Below are 13,373 nucleotides of genomic sequence, written 5' to 3' on the forward strand. Positions count from 1 at the left end.
CAAACTATAATTTGCTTTTGTGTAGGAGATTTGATTCAGAACATCCTGATAACAGTTTTTGAACATACCACATTTATAAACAGAAATCTGGTTACTGGCATCTAGGACAGCGAGGTCATTGCTCTTTTTAGGGTGTGCCAAGAACATGATTTGATTTACAGGGTGTGGGAGCAGCAGTCGGTAGGTGCACATGGGAGGTGGAACCACACTCTGCCGGAAGACTGTCACCAATACCCTGTCTGCATGCGAGAGAGAAAGAGGATGAGACACATGGATGTTCAATTTGTAAAACAAGGCATCTGAACAGCACAGTACCACTAATAATGGTGGTAGAAAATATACAGCGATTCTTAAAAGTAATTGTTGGTGTTTTTATCATGAATAAGCTTAAATACAGTGTAGAGGAGGAAAGTAAGTGTCAGAGCTCTGTCTATATCTGGCTATTGTCACCTCCAGGCCTATAGCAGTCCATCTCGGGGCTTGGAGTTTCAGGTGCCAGGGACTAGGGCAAGCAGGCCAAAAGGTCAGAGTTCTAGCTTTAAACCTGGGCCTGCAACCAAGCCAGAATAAACCAAAATCCTTAAAGCACTTCCCTGTGCATGGATCTGGTAATAAGGCATATGTGCTTAAGTCCTCTATATAGAACATATGATTGTAAAATCAGTATTATGATCACTACATAGAACATAAATTAGTACATCAACTCATGTTACAATCTTAGAAGCAAGTTTTCCTTTAGGTCATCAGCAATAAATAAACTGTCTATTCAGGAAAGACTGACTTTCCCTAGTTTCTTTCCCCTCACTAAACAAAAACCCTCAACCTAATTAAAAAACACCAATCCAATCCGAGTACTAGGCAGATGTCTGTGACTTAAACTGAAGATACTGGAAAGGTATATAATTAGCAAGCAAATTATATATATATATTAAATATATACCAAAAAACAAAGCAACACAATGGAGTGGTGTGAGGGTCAACGTAATCTTATGTCAGGGCACAAAGACAAGGCTGACACACCAATGCCAGAAGCCTACTGTTGTCTTCCTCTCCACCCAGGGTCAGAAATGTCAATGTCTTCAAAGCCCAGACAAGTAAATGTGTAAAGGCCATGGCTGTAGTAGAAAAGGGAGTTGAGGGAGGCAGGGGGAGAGGAGAGACTATGGTTCTCAGGGGAGTACATGCCTCACCTAAGGGCGTTCCCATCCAATCAAAACCAAAACAAGTAAAAACAAACCAAACAACCAGAATAATCAATCAAGTAAAAATCCTGCACTGTTTTAGTCAAACTACCACATCTGCAGGCTCCTGGCTCAGGCCCCTTGCAGGCCCACAGACACACTCTCCAGCTCCTTACTTCCATCAACAACAGCTACATTTGCCATGTCACTTAAATTTTCTCCTGAGCTCCGGTTAGTCGTCCAGTGCCAGTCATAGCAGAGGTAATGCCAGCCTTGACAGAGAACATGCAGCCGGTATGGGGTCACCGGGTCCCACATCAGAGACACAATCTTGCTCTTCCCACAGGTGCTGAAGGGCAGGCTTTGCTTGAGATACCAGTGATAGTTTCCAACAGTCCAGAGCTGAACTGTAGGGGAAAATGAAAAGAAGGCCATCAGAGGCAGGGGCCAGAGGACCAGACTTCATACCACTTCCTAGAGAGGGATGAGGACACACTTTTCTTTTTCAAATGACCCTTTCTGCTCAGCCTCTTCATTAAGATAATAATATTAACAATTGTTAAAGTATAGTTTTTCAGGAGGATAAAATATTAAGCATCAATAAGGTCAGAAGCACGTGTGTTCATTTCTGCCTCTACCTTCAAACTTTATGATCATGATGATGGAAGGCTCCTACCATAGGACAGTGCTTTAGTGAGTTGTTTTTTTTCATAAAGACTTAGAAAGAAGAAATTTGGCAATTAGATTAAAAGTATTAAAACACCCAATCCAAGAGCACTAGACAAGCATCACTATGTTGTATTACGCTTAAGACGCTTATTATTTTCTTCCAGGTGTTTTGCATGCAGTTATGTCCAAGGGAGATTAGCATGCAATTACCCTTAAAAGAACAAGACCAAAACCTGTAGAGCGCAGGAAATAGGAAGAAGTTGGTCAAAGAGTACAAACCTTCAGTTATAAGTTCCAGAGATCTAACGTATAGCATGGTGACTACAGTTAACAATACTGTATTGTATACTTGAAAGTTGCTACAAGAGTAGATTTAAAATGTTCTCACCGGGGGCTTCCCTGGTGGCGCAGTGGTTGAGAATCTGCCTGCCAATGCAGGGGACACGGGTTCGAGCCCTGGTCTGGGAAGATCCCACATGCCGCGGAGCAACGGGGCCCGTGAGCCACAACTACTGCGCCTGAGCGTCTGGAGCCTGTGCTCCGCAACAAGAGAGGCCGCGATAGTGAGAGGCCCGCGCACCGTGATGAAGAGTGGCCCCCACTCGCCGCAACTGGAGAAAGCCCTCACACAGAAACGAAGACCCAACACAGCCAAAAATAAACATAATAAATAAATAATAAATAAAAATCAAAAAAAAAAAAATGTTCTCACCGGGCTTCCCTGGTGGTGCAGTGGTTAAGAATCCGCCTGCCAATGTAGGGGACACGGGTTCCAGCCCTGGTCTGGGAAGATCCCACATGCCGCGGAGCAACTAAGCCCGTGCGCCACAACTACTGAGCCTGTGCTCTAGAGCCCACGAGCCACAACTACTGAGCCCATGTGCCACAACTACTGAGACTGCGTGCCACGACTACTGAAGCTTGCATGGAGGCAAGTGGAGCAACTAAGCCCGTACGCCACAGCTACTGAGCCTGCGCTCTAGAGCCTGTGCTCCGCAACAAGAGAAGCCACCGCAATGAGAAGCCCGTGCACCACAATTAAGAGTAGCTCCTGCTCGCTGCAACTAGAGAAAGCCCGCGCGCAGCAACGAAGACCCAATGCAGCCAAAAAAAAGTTCTCACCAGAACGACAAAAATGGTAATTATGTGAAGTGAAGGATGAGTTTATAAACCTTATTGTGGTAAACATTTCACAGTGTATGCATGTATCAAATCATCACATTGTAGCTCCTGAATGTACACGTTACATGTCAATTATATCTCAATAAAGCTAGAAAAAAAAGACCTAATCATGTCAAAGCCAACCTCTGTTAAACAGATGACACACATAAATGAAGATTTTAATTATATTCAGGAATTTCTTTTCTTTAAACATCTCCCTGATCACTAATTCTTAACTCAGCAATCACAGCAAATCCAACCTAGTTCTCAAACGAGGCTACTACAATACTTTGACCTAGCTCTGGGTTAAGTTAGACTACATGCTCATGCTCTGTGAGGACAGATGTTGTGGCTGTTCTTGCAGCTACACTTTTATCCTGAGCATATCACAGGGCCAGCCGTTAACACCTGGTTAATCAGTGGTTCTCAACTCTGGCTACACATTGAAAAATCACCTGGGGACTTCCCTGGTGGCGCAGTGGTTAAGAATCTGCCTGCCAATGCAGGGGGCATGGGTTCGAGCCCTAGTCTGTGAAGATCCCACATGCCGTGGAGCAACTAAGCCCGTGCGCCACAACTACTGAGCCTGTGCTCTAGGGCCTGCGAGCCACAACTACTGAGCCCGTGCACCACAACTACTGAAGCCTGTGCGCCTAGAGCCCGTGCTCCACAACAAGAGAAGCCACCACAATGAGAAGCCCGCGCAGCACAAGGAAGAGTAGCCCCTGCTCGCCGCAACTAGAGACAGTCCGCGCACAGCAACGAAGACCCAACACAGCCAAAAATAAATAAATAAATAAAATTAAAAATAAATAAATAAATAAATGTCAGTGTTTACCAAAAAAAGTCACCTGGAACCTTTTTTTTAAATTTAATACTGATGTATACTCCCCATTATAACACACTGAGAACAACTCTGAAATAAGACATTGGTAGCATTTTTTTTTTCCCTAAAGGTACAGCCAGGGTTGAGAACTATTGTGTTGAATGAATAAACGAATGAATGAGCTTCTCAATAACATTTCAGTTAAAGTTCTATTGATTATAAAGTTTGAAAGAAAATAATCAAGCAAATGAAAAGATTTATGAAAAAAATGTTCAGTGCACTGCTATTGATGACAGTGAAAAATTACAAAACTTTAAATGTCTAACAACATAAGATTTAATAAACTGTAGCATAAATGAATATACAGCAATTTAAAATGACACAGATAGATATCTGAAATGGAAATAGTTTGTGACACACTGTAAAAGCAAGTTACAAAACTGCAGGTATCATACCTACATATTTAACAAAAATGAGATCATAGCTATACTGAGATGTATACATAAAATCTGGAAGACAAGAAACTTTAAATAGCGATTATTACTGAGTGACAGAATTACAGAAGAAATTTTCTTCTTCCCATCTTTATTTTCTAATGCTTTCACATATTACATATACACTGAAAAATACATATTTACAATTTGATTTGCAATTTAAAAGCTATAGAAGATTCTTACTTATATCTAATCTCATTTCTCTTTCACTTCCACAGTATTCCTTTGGCTAGCATTTTGATTTGCTACAGTGGTACCATGAAGAGAAAGCACTGATGACTTGTGATGGTTAATTTACATGTCAACTTGGCTAGGCTATGGTGTCTAGCTGTTTGATCAAACACTAGTCTAGATGTTGCTGGGAAGGTATTCTGTGGATGTGATTAACCTTTATAATCAGATGACTTTAAGTACAGCAGACTATCCTCCATAATGTGGATAGATCTCATCCAAAGAGTTCATAGTGCCTTAAGAGCAAAAACTAAGGCCTCCCAGAGAAAACGGAATTTTGCCTCAAGACTGTAACAGAGAATCTTGTCCGAGTTTCCAGACTGTGGGCCTGTCCCACAGATTTTGGACTCAAGATTGCAACATCAACTCTTCACTGTTTCCAACCAGCCAGCTTACCCTGATTCTATTTCTCTAGAGACCCTGCCTGATACATAACTGAAATCCATCCCATCAAAAGCTAACCACTCCCTCATCTCTACCTACCCACCTCAGTTATCTTTGATTCCATTACAGGACTAAGTGAAAGCGATAAAGGAAACTCCATGGCCTACTACTTTCAATTACATTTTATGGGGCAGAAGGCTGAGATACTAGAGCTGTCTTACCATAGGTTTTTAGAGTGGAATTTTCTTCCCTCTGAAGGTCTTCCAGCCAAACTGCAAGCACAGTGGAATCTGCATTCCAGAGAAGGTCATTAACCTAGTAGGGAAAAAAAGACCTGTCACTGGCCTTTACGTATTTACCTCAAAATCTTTATGATAGCTAAATTCCCTGCTCTCACAAGTCAAATAATCCCACACTTGAGTTGATCCCTAGCTGTAAATTACTAACCTATGGAGTTATTAAACAAATCTCAGTCATCATATGTAGAGGACTTCAAAAAAATGCATTATGTTTAAATACTTAACCAAATGAAGGTGACATTTTTAGACAATCAAGAATACTTGAATATGGACTAGGTATTAGATAATATTAAGGAATTATTACTAATTTTGTAAGGTATGATAATGGAATTGTGGTTATATAAAGAAAAATGTTCTCAACTGTTAGAGAAATGAATATTGAAAATATGATTTTTAAAATTAAAACCCTAGGAAATTTTTACAAAGTGTGTGTGAGTGTGTGTGTGTGTGTGTGTGTGTGTGTGTGTGTGTGTGTGTGTGCCAGGGAGTGAAGAACAGATGAAAATAATTTTGCAAAATGCTGGTACATATCTGTTGAAAGTAAGTAATAGGTACATGGGAGTTCATTAAACTCTTCTCTCAACTTTTAATATATTTAAATTTTTACATAATTAAAAATTACCATGATTTGTTTTCGCTCCAGTGAAGTTCCAAATGGTACACAACCTCCTTAAGGTTTAAATGTTAAAAATGGCAAGTATCTTTATCACTGGAAGAATTATGCTTTTGTCAAAATAAACAATAAAAACTGGTATTTCTATTTCCTTTCTGTGTTTTATCTAGGGTGAGGAAGGAATGCTATTTCTTTTCTATAAAATCTCCTCAGGAAAAACAATTTGGTTTATAAAAAAAAATTCAGTCATAGGAAGCCACTATTTTTATTACTGTCTACTCTGGGGCTTCTATTTACATACCCATATCAAATACAAATCTTCCTCTCTATAGCTGTGGAAAGTCCTCTAAATTTGATGGTAAAACAACTCAGGCACCTACCTTAACCTCATCTTTGAGGAAAGGAAGTGTAAAATGTCCATGGAGAAGTCCATTTTTCTCAAAAAACACAACATCCTGCTGATTGGGTTTATCTTGCGTAGATGCAATCAAACTGCCTGAGGGCCTTAAAAGCAAACCCAGAGTGTTAGAGCATCCAAAAGCTCATCCAGCTGGCTAAGAACAAGATGAAATTCAGAGAAACAATTTTTTCAGCAAAAACAAAAAGCCTCCATCCAAGGAAGTTTTAAATCCCATGTTTCCTGGCAAGCAGTCACCCTAGTGTGGGACTATATCTGCCCAGAGGACAGAGTGCCTTTTCCTGATTTGCACAAGGGCTCTATTCGCCCACAAAGACTCACAGATTTAGACTGCACTTGGGTGACTTTTTAAAAGAACCAATAAATTATTTAAACCATTCCCAGTATAATGTTCTATAAAACCATAAACTATTTCTCTTTCAATTATATGACTTCAGCAATATTACATGCTCAGGTAGGTATTTTTAAAGACTTCTCAATCTACTGAAAACACCTTGATCGCCCCATCTTGTTTATATTTGTCTCTAGAGTTTTAATTCAAATACATTTCTCTCTTTTCTGTCATCCAATTACCACTCAAATACTGGTGGGAAACAGATGTCTAAAACCCAGAGACCTAGGTTTTGCCTATGACAGATGCTGCTGAGGCAGAAAATATTTCTTCTATCTATAATCAGGACAGCCATATATCATAAGCAGGTTGTGACCTGCAAAAGGGTACTAGGCCAACAGGTGAATCGGGCCCAAATCCAGCCCACGTGTTCCTCAGCAATCAGGTCCCCTTAGTGTGGGAGTTTGTGCAGAGAAAGGAAGCCCTTTTCCTAGTTTTCACCAAAGCTCTGCTGCCCCACAGAAATTCACAGACTGCAACTTCCCTTCGAAGCACCACTTTCTGTTTTACACAGTGGCTTCATGTAGGCCCCACCTATAACCTACAAAATGTGTGGGCCTTGGAATGATAAGGTCTGTGGAGCTCAGAATCTACTATTCAAACCACATTCAGACTTCAGGGAACTAAAAAAGAAAGATACAGGCTTACAGCCAAATGAGAAAAAGTAATTATCTCTTTGTGTTTCATAAACACCTACATTCAATAGGTACCACCACTCCCACCCTAGTACCAAGAAATTCTCTGGGAAGAAGTTACAAGGTTTCTTCTCCCACTCACTTCCAAGCCAGAGCAGGTCCCAGTCCTGCCACAGGCTCACTGGTTGACCGTAAAGCAAACTCCCGGCTCCACACTCTGACCTTTCGAGCCCCTGTGTAGTAGATAGAGGGAGAAAAACAACAATGGCAAAACTTAAAGCACTGTGATAAATGTTGTCAAGTCCGAACTTCCTAACACCTTCCTTATTAACAAAAACTGTCATGGTTTCACAAAGCCAATTAGATGAATCTTGTTAAAAATTCGTATCCAACAGGTAGGAGGCTGGGACAACTAGCCTCAAATAACTCTTCTGATTCTTAGCTCTATATTCATCTAACACCTAAAGCAGCACATCGTTACCTCATGGGTGTAATGAAAGAAAACCCTCAAAGCAAAAGGAAGAAAAATTTATTTCCATACCTGTCTCTGAGCAAACAACACTCACAGCAAAAAACTGTCCATCACCACGCCAGGTAACTTGTGGTCTATGGTCATCCCAGGGCAAAGCAGACTCATGCTAAAGAGAGGAAAAAACACAAATGTTACTGGTGGCCTTATACGGCCCAGAATCAAACAAGCCTCAGGCTATTAAAGTTAAATCTTTTATATAAGGTTTAAGCTATCTAGAAATCGAGTTTCACAGAATCCTCAGGAACCCTTCCAGAAGGGCCCTTAGACCCAGAAATCAAGAGAAAAGAACTTAAAACCAAACAAAACAAAATCTTTCTCTGGACATTAAAAAGTGGCCTCCAAGCATAGCAACAGGGAAAAAGAGCTACAGATCTAGATATTAAAAATAACGAGCTGAGGAATCTATCAGGTAACTATATAAGGAAATTAATGTTTGTCTAAATTTAAGAGGGTAGAGTTTTATTCACTGAGTAAACTTCGCAATGCTGCACAGAAGAGTTAAGAAGATGAGAGGAATGTGGGCAGGGAAGAGTCAGAGGAGTTAAAGCCAGCAGCAGTGATGAAAACATGGACAAGCTCCGCATTCTGCAGCAGCGAAAGAAGAAAGGTTTCCAGTGCCACTTGCATCTCAGTCCCGAAAGCCTTGAAGACAGAAGCCAATTCTGTGGGGCTGGGGACAAATGACCACCTGAGCATCCATCATCACATTCCAGTGACAGGCTAAGTCAGAATGGTGCTAGTGCCACAAGTTGCACAGTAGGGAATACACAGCAGCCTAACAAGATTTATTCTCAATGAAACTGCCCTGTGGTATACACAAACTTCCTCTAGTGAAGGGTTAGGAGACAATATGAGTTACACGGAATGTAGCCAGAAATAAATTAAGGATGGAAAATGTAACGGCAGGCAGTGTATGATTTCATCTATCCTAGAAGGTCAGCTCAGGGAAATCTCCACATATAATATAGACAAAGTTCTTCCATTTGCTCAGGCCCACATCTGGGGATTATCCTCAATTCCTCTCTCTCTCTCTTACCCTACATCTCATCTATTATCAATAAATCCTGTAGCTATATCTTCAAAATGTATCCAGAAAGAAGGAAAACATAGTTTCATCCAGGAAGAGAAATCAGGAAAAAAAAAGACTAATATATACATATGTAGGAAAAGTATAAAAACATGCATGTGAATGATCAACAGTGAACGCAGGGCAGCGGCTCCTTCTGGGGAGGAAGGGGGAGGGTATCAGGAAGGGATACAGAGTGTTTCATTTCTGTCTGTGGTGAGTTATTTTTTTAAATGAATATTGGTGATAATTATTCTCTATGTGAAAAAAAATAACAAAACAACTTGGCAATAAAAAGAAAAAAGGATCTTTCTAGGATGACTCATTCCCTAAGGTCTCCAAACAGCTTGTTTTACTAGAGCAAATCTGTCCATTACCGCCCTCTACCGGTGAAAGAGAGCAGGACCCGATGGGTCCCCCCCACCCCATGTCCTCACCCTGCCTTTTGTCTGCAGAAAAACTTTAGCCAAACCAGTAAGTTTAATAAGAGAAGTGAGAAAATGCAGAAACAAAGGAAAACAGTCCAACATGACTAAATAATATAGTTTAGGCATTAAGCACAGTCAAGGACCTTTTTACTTCCTCAAGGGCTACAGATAATATTCTGAGCCATATCCTGTGAGCTGTCTTATAGATACTGAAACCGCCACCAAGGGGAAGAAGTTAACTACATGATGACCAGACTGTGGCCATGACATAGGCTGCCACAAATCCGAGAATTGGCCTCAAAGAAATGGGAACAAACCGACCCTGGAAGTAAAGACTAACTGTACTTAATCAAGATGATGCTGGTCAGACCACCGCGTGACCAATTTCAAGACGACTGTCAGAGCTGACTGTACTGTTTCTGCATGTAGACCCCCCCCTCGGCCTTTAAAGCTCTTGCCCACTGGTTGTCAGGGAGCGGAGTCGGCCTTTGGACAAAAATCGCCCCGCCCCCAACCCTCCCACCCGCCAGTTGCTGGCATCCAGCGGAATAAAGCAAACTTTCCTTTCCACCAACCTTGCCTCTTTATTGGCTTTAGAGCAGTGAGCAGCCGGACCCCACTTTTGGTAACACCTGGACACCTAAGAGCTCCTGGTGGGCAGCAGAACTTCTATTTGTTCCAAAGAAGGTTCTTTATCCATCAGACCAACCTTACCATTTGCAGCTGAAAGGCGGCTTGCCTGCCTTCTGATCCATGGAACTGCGTCTCCTTCCTGCCCCAGCCAACAGTGATGAACTTGCCTAGAGAACAAGTGAGTGAGAATATGCAAGACAACCAATAAGCTAAATAAAATAAAAGCAGTTTCATAGCTATTCTTCATGAAGTTGGGTCCTCTGAGGCCTCTCAATAGATTGACCAGCAGTCAATATTTTAAAAACCTATGTTCCATATTATATACTGAAGTGATTTTGAAGACTCTGAAATGCTCTTACTTTGGAAAGAGCTTTACTGCCATTGTATATAAATTCCCTTGATGACAGTCAGCAATCCATCCCCACTTTACAAGGAGAATGAAACATGAAGAATCTATGCAGTATGTCCACAGATAACAAAACATAAAACTCAAGAAGACAAGAGCTGGGAATAAAATTCCGGTCCTAAGTGTTCAATCCACTCAATGTATCCAACCTCCCTACTAGTGTTGGAGGAGACCATGATTATGGAATTCAAGCCCTCACAGAGACTGACACCCCCTAGTGACAGAGGCCAAAATTAGAACACAGGGCTTCTGCCTTCCAGGCTGGGCTTCTTTCTAAATTATAATGCTGATCTTACATAAAATATAAAGTCAGTTGCTGATATAATGCAGCCTTCTGTTCCTGAAGGTAGGATCTGGCATCCACCTATAAGAGGTACTACAGAGATGCCCCTGAAAGCATCGGCCAGATCCAGGACCCAATATTCCCCTCCTACAACTGATGCTGATTCTGACGAAGCAGAGCTGTTTATAATTTCTATAAATTATGGGTCAGCATGACCATTTCCTGTCTGCTCTGCTTGGGCACATCCAAGTATTGTAGTATCCCAAAGCATACCTTGCTGCTGTATACAAATAGTAGTGCCTATCTTGGTGCACACCCTTGGGCTTCTATCCGAAAGTTTCCACAGAGAGATAAAGGGTCAAGGAGCGAAGCAAGACAACTTTTCCAGTGGGATCAGATGACAAGTGGTGGAGTTACAGCAGGAATCAGCAAACTACAGCCTGCATTTGCTTTTACAAATAAACTTGTATTGGAACACAGCCATACCCATTTCTTTATGTGCTATCTTAAGTGCTTTCACACTACATCAGCAGAGTTGAGTAGCTGCAACACAGACCATATGGCCTGAAAGCGGAAAACAATTACTATCCAGTTCTTTACAGAACAAGTCTGTGGACACCTGGGTTAGAAGAAAAATATCTATTCACCACTCCACAGAGTGACTTTTTGTACTGACAAATACATTTCTAAGACCTAAGACCGTGACTTGGACTCCCTCTCCTTTGATTTACTCTATTAGACTTCTTATGAAAAGGTCGGTGGGATGAGCCAGGCCCACAGCACTTTCCCATGCAAAGATGTGTTGGTTACTACCTCTATGACTATCCTCAAAGCTGGATGCCCCAGAGTCCCACCCTGGGCCCTAGATCCAGCACCATACCTGCTCCCTGAGCAAGCACATCTAATCCCAAGATTGTAAAGATTCCCCACATGCCAATGACTCCCAGTCCACAGCTCTGGCCTCTCCTGAGCTTCAGCCCCTTCTACTCACCTGCTTTACTTGCTGATCCCATATGGCCCTTAAACAAATCCAAGAAGGAACTCATCACCCACCCCTTACAGACCAGCACTTCCCACCTTCCCTCTCAGATACTGACATCTTTATTTCCACCACCTGAGCTTCTGGCTAGAGTTCTACTAAACTTTCTTCTTCACTTACATACCCAAAGCCTATTTATTTCACTTTCTAAACTGGTATTTCTCAAACTAGCTAGGGCAGGAGGGGAACCATGCACACGTATTCCAAAAAAGTTTCTCATAATTCCAAAAAATGTACTCCTATCCTCATTGAGAATCAAAATTTTCCTGCATTTTTCCCTTTTCTAGTCCCACACCCACCTTCTTTATCTCTCACATGGATTCCTGTAGTAACCTCCTACCAGATCACCCTGTCTCGTCTCTTCCCTCTCCACCAATCAATCTTGCATCATCAGAACCTTTAATGACTGATCTCCTGTAACTTAATGTCCAAACTCCCTATCAAACTTAATCAAAATCCCTCCCCTTTATTTCATTCCACATCCATGTCCTGTCACTAGGCAATGCTGAAGTACTCACAGTTGCCTGAATAAGCCATGCTGTGTCACAGGCTTCTATGAAACATCCCTGCCTTGGAATGAACTAATTCACTTGTCTGGACCACTCCCCCACCCTCAACCCTCATCTACCCAACACCAAGTCAGCCAAAACTCAGCTCAAGTCGGCCTCCTCTGGGAAGCCTTCCGTCCCCATTACTCCCTTCCTCTCCTTATGCTACCCTAATACCTGCACATCCTGTTATTATTGACTCCTTAAGGGAAAAGATGAATTAGCCACAGCACCAAACACACTGCTGGGTTCACACTACCTACTCAAACATTATTTCTGAACAAATTACTTTTGAATGAATAAGTGAGTAGCACTTTTCTAAATGATTTCTTAGTAGAACGAGAAGTCATGAAGTTAGACCTCAGCAGAAGTTAAAATACCACCTCCCCCATCCTTCTCCTCAATCAGGCCAGCTACCTGGTGCCCTCAAGTTGGCCAGGGCTTCTTACACTCAATAAGCATCTCCACTCTTCTCCTCTTCAATACTTCCACAGCCTAATGCCCATATCACCTCAGCTAGATCTTAGCAAGAAAACAATATGATGGGTCCCATGAAAATTCAGGTCTAATCAGTAGGAACAAAAATCAGCTCTCTATCCTGCCTCTCTTGTCTTCTCCCCAAAACTGTACCTCAGAAATGCTCTCCTGGGCTTCCCTGGTGGCACAGTGGTTGAGAATCCGCCTGCTAATGCAGGGGACACGGGTTCGAGCCCTGGTCTGGGAAGATCCCACATGCCGCGGAGCAACTAGGCCCGTGAGCCACAACTACTGAGCCTGCGCGTCTGGAGCCTGTGCTCCGCAACAAGAGAGACCGCGACAGTGAAAGGCCCGCGCACCGCGATGAAGAGTGGCCCCCGCTTGCCGCAACTAGAGAAAGCCCTCGCACAGAAATGAAGACCCAACACAGCCAAAAATAAATATAAATAAATAAATAAATAAAAGATTACCAAAAAAAAAAAAAAAAGAAATGCCCTCCTTATTCTAGCTAGTACAGTCCTTTTCATTAAACCTCCTGACTAAGCCTGTCCTGGGGTTTGGGCAACAACTACCCAGGTGATTCTAAGTACAGATTCCTATTCCCCAAGTTATTGACAAAGCCAGCTCTCAGACTTGGAGAGGCACCAGAGGTATGCCTT

General features: G+C 42.0%; 1 protein-coding gene across 2 annotated transcripts in view; it reads right to left on the bottom strand.

Moving 5' to 3' along the window:
- Positions 1-13,373, bottom strand: part of ELP1 (elongator acetyltransferase complex subunit 1) — a 62,185-nt gene that overhangs the window by 40,693 nt on the left and 8,119 nt on the right. For both annotated transcript variants that reach the window (XM_068552167.1, XM_068552166.1), the window contains exons 6-12: positions 10,043-10,128; positions 7,844-7,940; positions 7,445-7,535; positions 6,239-6,362; positions 5,168-5,261; positions 1,358-1,588; positions 69-239 (exon numbers count right to left, since the gene is read on the bottom strand). In XM_068552167.1, the coding sequence (XP_068408268.1) occupies positions 69-239; positions 1,358-1,588; positions 5,168-5,261; positions 6,239-6,362; positions 7,445-7,535; positions 7,844-7,940; positions 10,043-10,128 (894 nt within the window). The remainder of the gene's footprint in view (positions 1-68; positions 240-1,357; positions 1,589-5,167; positions 5,262-6,238; positions 6,363-7,444; positions 7,536-7,843; positions 7,941-10,042; positions 10,129-13,373) is intronic.

The sequence above is a fragment of the Eschrichtius robustus genome, chromosome 10 (genome assembly GCF_028021215.1).
Source record: "Eschrichtius robustus isolate mEscRob2 chromosome 10, mEscRob2.pri, whole genome shotgun sequence".
NCBI lineage: Eukaryota > Metazoa > Chordata > Mammalia > Artiodactyla > Eschrichtiidae > Eschrichtius > Eschrichtius robustus.